Source organism: Manacus candei, unplaced genomic scaffold (genome assembly GCF_025592945.1).
Source record: "Manacus candei isolate 608988 ecotype Guabito, Panama unplaced genomic scaffold, ASM2559294v1 h1tg000009l, whole genome shotgun sequence".
NCBI classification, from domain to species: Eukaryota; Metazoa; Chordata; class Aves; order Passeriformes; family Pipridae; genus Manacus; species Manacus candei.
Genome location: NW_026138057.1, coordinates 8432963 through 8444497, shown reverse-complemented (window position 1 = coordinate 8444497; position 11535 = coordinate 8432963). Strand labels below are relative to the sequence as shown.

The 11535-nt window shown below is 44.1% G+C and overlaps 1 protein-coding gene across 1 annotated transcript; it reads right to left on the bottom strand.

The window, feature by feature from the left end:
* Positions 1-2180: 2180 nt before the first annotated feature.
* DEPDC7 (DEP domain containing 7) lies at positions 2181-11212 on the bottom strand. Its single transcript, XM_051777260.1, has 9 exons — positions 11106-11212; positions 8489-8876; positions 6440-6570; positions 5365-5554; positions 4359-4573; positions 3150-3292; positions 2849-2974; positions 2676-2754; positions 2181-2500 (listed from the first exon to the last, which is right to left on the bottom strand). The coding sequence occupies exons 1-9, from the start codon at positions 11176-11178 to the stop codon at positions 2286-2288; spliced, it is 1560 nt and encodes a 519-aa protein (XP_051633220.1). The 5' UTR covers positions 11179-11212; the 3' UTR covers positions 2181-2285.
* Positions 11213-11535: the final 323 nt, after the last annotated feature.

The window sequence follows — 11535 nt, the reverse complement described above, 5'->3', positions numbered from 1 at the left end:
TTGGAAAAGACCTCTGAGGTCATCGAGTCAAACCTTTGACTTAACACCACCTTGTCCACTAGACCATGGCACTAAGTGGCACATCCAGTCTCTTAAATACCTCCAGGGACGGTGACTCCACCGCCTCCCCGGGCAGCCCATTCCAATGCCTAGTCAGTCTCTCCGTAAAGAACTTCTTCCTAATGTCTCATCTAAACCTCTCCTGGCACAGCTTAAGACCGTGCCCTCTTGTCCTACTGCTGCTTGCCTGGAAGAAGAGACTGACGCCCACCTGGCTACACCCTCCTGTCAGGGAGTTGTAGAGAGTGATGAGGTCTCCCCTGAGCCTCCTCTTCTCCAGGTTAAACAACCCCAGCTCCCTCAGCTGCTCCTCATAGGACTTGTGCTCTAACATAGAGGGATAGAGAGATGTACAACTGCTCCAACCACACTGTACCGATTCACATTAAACCCACCCAGCAAGCAGGGAAAGCAGCCATGGCTTGTCCTTGCTGTCCTTAAGACACCTCATCCAGCTCACAGCAGTTCCCCCCAAGTGAAATCTTAGGTACTTTTGGAGGAGCTGTACCACCCCAAGCAGAGGAAAGGCCATGCTGACCCTGCCTTGTGCCCACTGGTGAACATTCGAGCCCCATTCCTCCCTGCAGGCTGCTTTTCCTTACCCTGAAAGCAAACTTGGCAGCAGAGCCAGCTCACTAACTCACAGGGCAGGATCTGTAATTCAGAACTCTCACTGCAGCAGGCAATGCCCACAGGCAGGAACTCATTTTCAAGATAGAAATCTCATCCTCTTAACCACGATGTTACATTAGGGAGGAGTTAGAAAGGGAATACACTTCTGCTGAAGGGGGAACCAATGCAGCACCATAAGTAACTTATTTTAACATATTTTTCCTAAGAACAAGGAACTGCCTTTCCACCCCCACATTTTAAAGTGTAAGTTAAGCCAACTGTTCTGAGGAAGTACATTTATAATAGAAAGCTTTCAGTTAAGACTAAGAACTATGAAATATAACTACTAAAAAGGGGTTATACTCCCCCCCCACTACTAGAACTGGACATTTTTTAGAAGTCCTTTCTAACCGACTAGAATAAGGTTTTCACACATTTGTCATCCATCCCCCATCAGGACACAGTAACACACTGTCTTATTGCACACCAAGCCCTCAGCTCTGTTTCACAGAAAGCATTTGGGCCACTGGCACCACACACCACTAATGACTGAAGAGTTACTTAGGGAGACATTACAGTATCTCACATGGGGCTGTGTTTTTAAAAATCAGATCACTACGTGCTTGTAACAGTTATTTCTACTTTGTTGTCATAATTAAACTAGCTTCTGTTCCCAAATAGAATAAAACAGAAATGGAACAAAATTTGTTGTTATCTCTTTCAACAGCAGCTGTAACAAAGTTTGGCTGATATCATCCCAAAGATAACCCCACAAGAGCCAAAATTAGATCTCTAATCATGCTCTATATCTGCCTGCAGTTGCCTGTGTTGCAAAGCTTGGGATTTCCACCGTAGACCAGACAGAGATAAACTATGCAGCCACAAGACAAGCCAAAGGCCTTTCCTTTGCTCCAACTCTTTTCTAATTACAGCTGGTGCCATCAATAAGAGTTACAGTCAGAGCAAAACACTGCAGGGATGAAGATAACCAGTCATAAACAGGACATCCTGTGGCAACCAAAGCCAGACTGATTTAAAAATCCAGAATATCTTTACCATCCCAGGACAGTCAATTCCTCAATATGGTGCCATTTTAGCTTAAAACAGCACAGTAATTTGTCATACACATAGACAGTATCATTAGTTGGCAAGCTTGAAGGAAAGCTGTGGAACATCAAGCAGGAGATGTTCTTCAGCTCTGTCCATTACACAGCAAGGCAAAGATCAATGCTACGTGTCAGTCACATAATGCAAGGCAAATTAGAAAAAAAATGTTCCGCATAAGATTCAGTGCTGAGGTAAAAGGTGAGAGAGACATCTCATTCGCGGTGTCTTCCACCTCAGGAATTTTGATATTTGAAGAGAGGGAGTCAATAGACTTGGCTTTAGGTGAGGAAAAGGAAGGATTATTTTGATCCGATAGCAATTAAGAATGAGAAAAGCTAAGCTATAAATAAAGGCTACTGTTGTACTGTTGGCTTTGGTAATAACTGAATACATTCCATCCATTTCCACAAAATAACTTTATTAGGCACAATACATGAATACAAAAATTTACAAATATATTAGTGTTTTCAATGCTGGAGTATACAAAGTAATCTCTATTTAAAGTCTCACACACACATATTAGTAACTCTGTCTCCAAAATACTGCATAAAAATACTTGGATTACTACTATGAAACTGGTCTAGCAGTCTCTTTCTCTCTTTGTCAGAGAGCTTTGAGTCTTCATCGATAGCTTTCAACAGAGACAACAGCTCATCTCTCGTGGTCTTCTCCGTATTGGAGCGATACTCTCTTTCATCAAGTTTTTGGCAAAAGGTATAGCCTAAAAGGAAACAAGAGACATTCAGAGCTAACACCACACTCAGCCACCCTAGGGATTCCACAGACCCATCCTCCTTTAGAGTCAAATTAGTCATCATTACAGCAAGTCTTTTTGCATCACCTATTTCTCGTTTTGGGTGCATGACGAGATTAAAAAGCTCAGTTTGAACTGTTACCTGTTATCTTACTGGGATCCTGGCCTTTCTGCAAAGCCAGCAGTTTATTGCTGACCATCTTATGCAGAGTCCCTGGGATCTTGAAGAGAAAGAGATGACAATGCATCTTAGAAAAGGCAATTCTGCATAGGCATACAAGATTAGCCAAAACCTGGTCATTTTCTAGCTCTTACCTTTAACACATCTCTTTGGTTGTCCACAAGGAACAAGATCAGGAGGTCAGTCTTCCCTCTGGATAAGTTTTTATTGTTGATAATAGCTTTAGAGAATGTTCTTTTCACAACCATCCTGTTGTCACTCTAAAGAACAACGTGAATTAAGGATGAAAAGAAGAGAGTTAGTCTCCCCCATTGTTCTTCCAGAGTCATTGCTCTTCCTGTAGTCACCTATTTAAGCTACAAACATGTTTTCTTACCAGTGTCTGTGACCTCTAGATTTCAGTAAGTGTAAAGCATCTATTAAGTACACACTTACCTCCTTCTGTAGTTTGAGCTCAGAATTGTGTGCTGCAACAGCCATGAAGTACAACAGTCTCCTGAACTCCTCCCTGACTTGGCTGTCTAGAAGTTTCAAATACAGCTGAACAGCTTCTAAAGATTGCTCCATCTTCCCATTCACTGGGGAGAGATAAGGGTATCTATTGCCATATTTATTTACATAAATGTTGCAATAAAACACCTAAATATCCACTGAAGAGATGTTCATCTCTCTACACAGAACTGGTCAAACTAAGAAATTAATTCTCACAAAAACTTCTCACAGGTTAATGAGAGCTGCTCTTAGACAGTCTGAGAACATCCCACATACAGGCTTTCAGGCTGATATTTAAGTAAGCTCACTTGCAATTAAATTCAATTACAGTTCAGCCATCTTGAATGGGATGTGAAATATTGCAAAGAGAAAATGGTTCTGTTAAAGAAATGAGTGAGCTCTTGTTGTGGAAATAAAGATCTCCCAAAAAATGAGAAATATGTTCTAAATACACGGGCTAGTGTGAGGAATTAACTGCAAACCACTTTGTAGAGCTTGGCTAAGTTTTAATTTGCCTTACTATGCAGAATAGCCATTTTAGATATGTGAATTATTTAATTGAAGTAGGTTGTACTAATATCATCCCTTTCTCATGTAGGCAGGAGGAATAGGATATAAATGCAAACTATTCCCACCAACAGGATAAACTATTCCCATGGAACAAGAAATAGGATGAAAAATATGGAGAACAGGGATAAGATGTTAATTGAGGACTAAAACATCAAAAGCTTTCTAAAATGTTGTCCAAGCAAAATTTAAGAAACATTTCTGTGTAAAAAAAAAAAACAAGAAAAGTTGTGAATGGGGTACAAAGCATCTATACAGCTTTCAGTTTAGCTCTCATAGCATAAATATTTAATATTAGGCCATATTTATGTTTCATTTCCCATGGATATTTAACTTCCATGTATACCAATTGCTACCAAATTATAGTGCTCCATTTTCACAGCCATTCTACACAGACCCAAGCAAAGATTACAGAACTGCATAAAAGCCAGGACCAAAATCAGGCACAGTCTTCATGGCTAGGAGCGAAAAGGAAAAAAAAAATACTTGCAGAAGTCAATATTTGATCTTGGCTGCTGAGGTAAACACTCAGTTTCTCAATACATATCTCACACAAGCATTGGAACACGGCTTTATTTTACTTACCTAAAAGCTCTGCAATTCCTAAATGGATTTCAGGTGCGTGGCTTAACAGCGGCTCCTTTTTTTGGCTGTAGTATCTACCAATATTGTCAAACAGCAGCAGTTTCCATGTATCTGCTTGATCTGGCTGATCAGGCAAGTTCCTGCTAATATCCACCACCATATGATCCGGAAGGTATTCCAAGCAATCTATTGCTGCCGAGAGCCATTCGTCTGTCCTGGAAGACAGAGGGGTTTAGGTTTGTAGCATTGCCTACAGGTGCCTTTCAGAGCTGGTTGCTTTGCTTTCCACAGAAAGCAGGTAGACTGGTTTCTCCATCCCACTGAAAACTGCATGTGTAAGTACTTAAATACATTAGAAATTCTCACACACAGAGGACACTTTACCTGACACACTCAGGTGGATCATAGTCATATACCTCTTTGTTATGTATTTAATCAAGATGAAGAATTAGTAACCCACACAGTAAACAGTCACAAGCAGTTAAACCTGAAGTCAGTGATGTCCTCTACTGTGAGATAAGGACATAATTATTGCTAGATACACAGAAACATGAACCTTGATCTGATTTAGACTGGTAAAAGTTTTTCAGACAATATTTTTAACTCTGTGCACAGTTTCAAGTTCAGCATTCTTGGCTCTTTAAATATAGTAGGAGGAACTAAACTATTTCCTCAAAAGTAATGCTTTAGGGAAAACTTTCAGGTTGGTAGTAAAAAGCTCTATTCTTCCCTCAATGCAGCAAAGAATTTCCCCTCTGAATACCATCATTGCATTCAAAAACCATTCCAGCATGCAGCAGAAATTATCCCATTACTCTGGCTTAGAGCTAAGCAATTGTTATTTACCAGTTATTCCAGTCAAGTCCAACAGGGAGCAAAGTGCCTGCTCAGTCCTTTCTGGCAGGACTGAGACCACTACATTTCTACCCAAAGATCAACTATGCTTTGCATTCCCATGGAAGCAGAAAGTCTTACAAATCTGCAGAGGAGAGCAATGAATACTCACTGTGAGTCACTGAAAGCCTTGAGGATCTCTCTGTCTAGGTAGTTGCTTGTGATGACATACCCAGCTCCCTTCCTTGGCTGTGGGAGCTGAGGTCTGATCTCTTGGTGCTCCAGCAGAGACTCCAGGAGGGGAAGGTCGACCAGCTGCAGCAGACGAGCAATTGTTTGTTCTTGCCACACTTCATTAATAACTGGGAAGGGTGGATACACAAAGCACATGGAGACTCAGCAAGTGCAAAAACAGATTATGAGAAAAGGACAACTCCCCTTCCTCCCATCAGGCCTAACCTACCAGACTAATTTTACTAAAATAGAGATTTACAGTAGCAAAGAGTGTGGCCCCTTATCACCTTGAAGTGCCTTTTATCACCACAAAAGGCAAGAATTACCCATTTGTTTACTTAACTACAAGTGTGAGAGAACTGCTTTTTGGATAAGTTTGAAGTGCCTTACATTCTTTGTGCTCTAATTTGCAAACAATCGTTGTTCTAGATAAGATATCAAAAAAAAAAAAAAAAAAGGCGTAATAGTGACACTGTCCTTATCACAGCTTCCTAGGATGTTTCCCTGTGATGAAACCACAGTTTCTAGGATGCATTAGCGTTTTTAACCAAGGGAAAAAACCACATTAGATCATAGTTTAATCCAAAAGGGACGACATGAGTTGTCAAGAACGGTTTCACACACTACTGAAGGAGTGCTGGATGTGCAGATAGAGAGTTCAAAAGCCAGGGAGGAGCTCTAGCTGGCAGTAGACTATTGGCCATGACTAAGTCAAGCACAGAAGCAGTGCAGGTAATTGAATACTATGAAGAACATTCCTAACTCAAATCAAGCTCTACACACTGGGTGTTCTTCTCCACAAAAACTAGAGATGATGGCTCTTGTCAAATAGAAAGGTAAAAAGCAAGTCTGCAACAAATGTAATTTGCCTTTTCACGACACGGTGTTCAAAACAAAATACTGTGAGACTCAGTTTGTCTCCCTCTCCAATCTGACAGGCATAAGTCTTTCCAGTCCTACAGATTTACCTTCCTTCTCCCACAAACAAATGACTGTGACACTATTTGGCTTACCTCGGCGGGACAAACTATCCGAGATGTTGACTTGAGGGGTATTTGCAGGCCTTAGACTCAGGTTTTCCCAAAGATCCTCCAAGTTTTCCGGTTTGACAGGAGTGGAGTGGAACAACATGCTCCTCTCGTGTCTGAGATTAAAAACAGTTTTTAATATATAACTATATTCATACATATAGATAACCAAACGTATCATGCAACATATAGATATGAATAACTGTCCCAAGATTAAAAAGTGTTCTCTCCTATATAGATATTTACACTATCTTCCCCCTCTTCTCTGCTGCCTGACACTTCCTTTGTCCATCCAGGAGAATATATGATACCCTAAAGAATGAATTGCATATAACAGTTGTGTGCACAGTTCCTCCCTTGGAGCTTGTCACAGCTGGCATCAGCAGGTTACTTCAATTACCACAGAGAAAGTTTAAGAGGATAAGTGGTTAAGCAGGGGAAATTAATTTTCAAAACCCAAATAAGATTCCCCCCCTCAGAACTTCCAGAGTTTTAAGGCATTATCCATGATAGCAAAGTGAGGACAAAAATTTAGTGATGTTCCTGAAAAACCAAGGAGGTGATTGCTCCATAGTTATGGGGCTTGTTCATGCCTTCAGCTAATGGAAGCCTTCAGAAACCTGTCACCTGCTTCTGTGTGCTGGCCAGTTCTTCTCCCAGCTGCTTGCACAGGCTGTGGAGTAGACAGAATTACTGCTCCAGCCACAAAATTAGCATTTCTCCAAGCATGTCTATTTAATTTCAACTCCCAGGGTTTCTTTGGTTTAGGACACTGCAAAAATCCTTCTGATGCCCACTGTCTTTACTATGGATGTGACAGATCAATGGACCTGTTCCTTTCACTAAATGAAGAAATGTAACCCAATGCATCTGTGCCCTGCCTGAAAGAAAACCACCTTCATTCAACACTAATAAAACATGAATACTCATGTTTAATGACTGTTTGTCCAATATGTTCTAAGTCTACTTTAACAATTCTTGTGATGAAAATATTTTTAAATACCACACTTGATTAAAGTGTTTTTAATTTCTCACAAATTCTCCTCTTTCCAAATAAAGACTTTGATTTAGTACACAACAAGAGTTAGTGGTCCAGAGAGGAGAAGCAGGATCAAGGAATTACTTTTATTCTGTCTGTTTCTATAATTTTTTCATCAGGGTTGATGCCTTCAAGTTCACGTCTGCTACTCTCATTAACATGTCGGTCACATAAGGAGGGTTTTTTTCAGGTCAATAATATTTGCAATTTTCAAAAGTGCATATTGCTAAAGCTGTTGTATTTAATACATCAGTGGAACTTGTAAGAATATGCTGGACTATGTGCAGAGATGAAGACTCAAAAATAGTTCAAGGGAAGTTACTTGGCAAAGTGGCATCTACATAGCATGTGCTCTGCTTTGTGAGGGTTTACTTAGTACCTGGGTTTTCTTTGGCCACTCCTAAAGAGACAGGGAAACAAAACCTCACCACTGCCCTTCCCTCTGGTTCTAGGATGGTGTGCAATAGCACAACAGCAAAACAGCCTGCCACCTAGCCTAGGAAGAAGTCATATATGCATAAAGAAATGGCTAAAAGAAAAGCCAAATTTGAAGAGTAGAGAAGCAAAGATGATGAAAGGGGGAAACAATTTTTCTTTAAAAGATGCATGGATTACTGGTTTATGCCAGAGTCAGATATGCAGTGACTGAAGATTGCTCTGTTGCATTATCCTGTTTGATGCACCTGAATTCCAGTTGGTTATATGGGCTTAGATCACTATCAATATACACTTAATTTCTACCCTCCTACCTCCTTCCCCCAAGGCAATGTGATAACAGACACAGAAAACAAGTTACTATGCAGGTTGAGTGATTTACTCTCTTCAAATTGCTGTTTCCTACCTGTCTTCCACCCACAAACATCTCATCTGCGTAGTATCTATTTTTTCCCCCTCTAGGTCCTGCAATTGTACAGCGGTTTTCCCTTCTCTCCCCCGGAACACTTAACATTTTCCTGCTGTAAAGAAATTCTTCCCTTCACACCCCACGCACTAACCTTTGTGGGGTACACTGCAGGTAGTCTCTATCGAATTCTGTTTGGTTTGAGGCGTTTGTGAACCTGTAGAGGCTGCTGCTGCTGTCCTCAAACACAGACCGCTTGTCTTTCCCGAAGACCCTCGTTGAAACAGCCTCAAATACTTTGTAATCCATCAGCGCCTGGCACACGCGCACTACTTTAGCACGGGAAATATCCACATCCCCAAAATACTTGTTCTGCAGGAGATGGGCAAAGACAACATCCACAGCATCTGAGCCAATGAAACAGTCATGGTGGCACTTCAGGTTCTGGCGGCGCTTTTTCACTTCCACTTGAGCTTGAAGAGCGCTGATAATGCTGCTCCAGACGTACGTCGCTCCAAACGGCTTCTGCGCCAAGCTAAAGCCTGAGAACAGAGACAACAAAGACTGAATTCATGCTGCAGCTAGAACAGAACAGCCCCCTTTTTGGCTCCTAGCTTTCATGAATCTCCTAAGGATTTAAAAAATCTTTGAGACTTCCACTTTGGCTTGGGTTGCGTATGCGTTAACGCTTTGTGACTTCCTCAGCAGGTCTGTCTGCTGTGTGCTGCTGTCTCTCTCTCTCTCTGGTGGTTCCTCTGGCTACATCAGCCTAAAGCTTTTTTACCATGAGTTCCTGGTTTTTTTCAGCCTCTCTTTCTGGCACTGTCCTTTTGTGTGTCCCTCTGTCACCATATGGTTACACTTGCAGAACCTACTCCTAGGCACACGTGTCCCACAACCATAAACCAGCTGTAAGTACTTGTAACTGCCCTGTTAGTTCCTCTACTAACACCAGCAGCTGGGCAGGGAAGAGGGAAGCAGGGATGAAGAGACACATCAGAACCTTGTTTCCTGCAGGATTGTGCACACACAAGCTACCTAATATGAGTGCTTAGCACATCACTAACAAGTTCGAGGATTCTCTTAAGACACCACTCACTGGACACTTGTCCCACCAAACAAGGTCCTGCCACCACAGCTCCAGCTGAGACCTTGGCTCTGTGTGCTCAGTGCCACTTCCTTGAGCCTTCCCTCCCCCAGTAAAGCCACTGAACTATTACTCATTTACCAGTCTGATTAGAGCAACATGCCAGCAGCCAACAGTTTGACCGGAGGCTACACTCAGCCTCCACAAGGACTTGAAAACACACAAAGTTTACAGGTGCCACCTAACTGGGAAGGGCTGCAGCCACCAGAGAGACTAGAATTAGAAAACATGTTTTTCAGTAAGTCAGATGAATAATTTAGTAAGACAGGAAACAGAGGAAGAAGAGGGAAATCAAAAGCTGAAGGATAAAATATGGAATGAAGAGCTGGCAGGAATCCTACAGAAAGCCATCTGGGATTGTGACAGACCTCAAACCAAATGAATTAACAGTGCCATGCAGTGTTTGAAAAAAAACAACATGCAACTCCTTCTGGAACATATTACCATGAGCATTTTCCACAGAGATGCAGGAGGTGTTTTTTTTCCTGTTCTGTTTAGTCTGAAGTGGCTTTACTTAGAGAATTGTATTCCAGTTTGGAGCACCAGTGTTTCCAGCTGATCTCCATCTACCAGAAAGCCCAGAAATTAGCAAATTAGCACGGAGAGGCAGGAAGGTAGAGAGGCAGTAAAGACTGATGGGGAAGCAGAGAACACAATATAATTTGAACACACCGACACTTATAAAGGACAGCATTAGTTATCTTTCTGAAAAGATTCATGTCATGGGGGGGGGGGGGGGGGAAAGCTTTTTAATGCACAGCATTGAGCCAGCCAAGGTAGCAATCTCTCAGAACCAGCAATTTCTGAAGTTTTAAACGTACAAGACAGACAAGGAACACACACTTGCTGGTACTTTAACCTGATGACACCTTCAGGCAGGCAGAGCAAACTCAACAGAACGCAGAGGAAACTTAACAGAATGCAGAATTCACTTCCAACTCTACACCTGAACAGCAGACTGACCTCTTTGGAAGGAAAAAAACCAGCCCAAGCCCGACACCACCAAATACACACCAGCGCTGGGTTCTGTTGCTAAAATAAACATCAACACACACGACCTGCAGTAATTTTACTACTAACCACGGCTTTATCACCTCTTCCTTACACACACACATAATGCCACAGAAAAGATTTGAGGGAGGTACGAGCGCGGCGTCAAGGATACAAGTTCCCACAAAGTTAAAGTGCTGAAGGCAGGAAAGAAAACCAAAAACCAGTTCCCAGTGAGCGCCACCTGCTCTTAACCTCAACCCGCTCTCCGGCCACGCAGCTGCCCCGCGTTGCCCTGTCACCCTCCCCGCCCGCAGCTCCGGGCTCTCCCGGGTCTCTCCCCGTCGCGGAGCTGCTCCGGTGCCGGCACATCCCGGACGGGGCCCCCGTGCGGAAGCGCCTCCCGGGTCCGGAGCGCGGCCAACTTTTGAACCTCCGGGAGCCGGGAAAGGCGCCACACGGAGCTGAAGCCGGCGGGGCTCCGGCGCGGAGCGGGACGGCTCCAGCCCCCATCCCACGGCGGAGCAGCCCCGTCCCGACCCGTCCCGTCCCGTCCCGCTGCGCCCGGGCGCGGGCAGCCCGCTCCCTGCTCCCTATTCTCCGCAGCTCCGTTCCCCGCTCTCCCCGGCCGTACCCGGGGGCCTGGCGGCGGGGCTGCAGACGGCGCTGAGGTTCAGGGCCGCCGCCTTCTCCCGCACCGTGGCCATGGCGAGCGCCGTCCCCGCGGATGTGCCGCGCCGGGCGGGCCCGCGGCTCAGGGAGGGACCCGCGGGGGCGGAGCTGCCGCGCCCACGCCCGGGGGAGGTGCCCGAGCCCGGGGCACAAAATGCAGCGACGGCCTTGCCCGACCCTCCCGGGCACTGCCCGGCCGTCCGCCAACGCGGTTTCGTTTCCTGGACAATCACAGAATGCCCAGAGTTGGAAGAGCGCTCTGCAGATGGTCCGGTCCAACCCCCCTGCTAAGGCAGGGTCACCCGGAGCAGGTGACACAGGGACGCGTCCAGGTCGGTTTTGAATGTCTCCGGAGACTCCGCGACCTCCCTGGGCAGGCTGCTCCAGTGCTC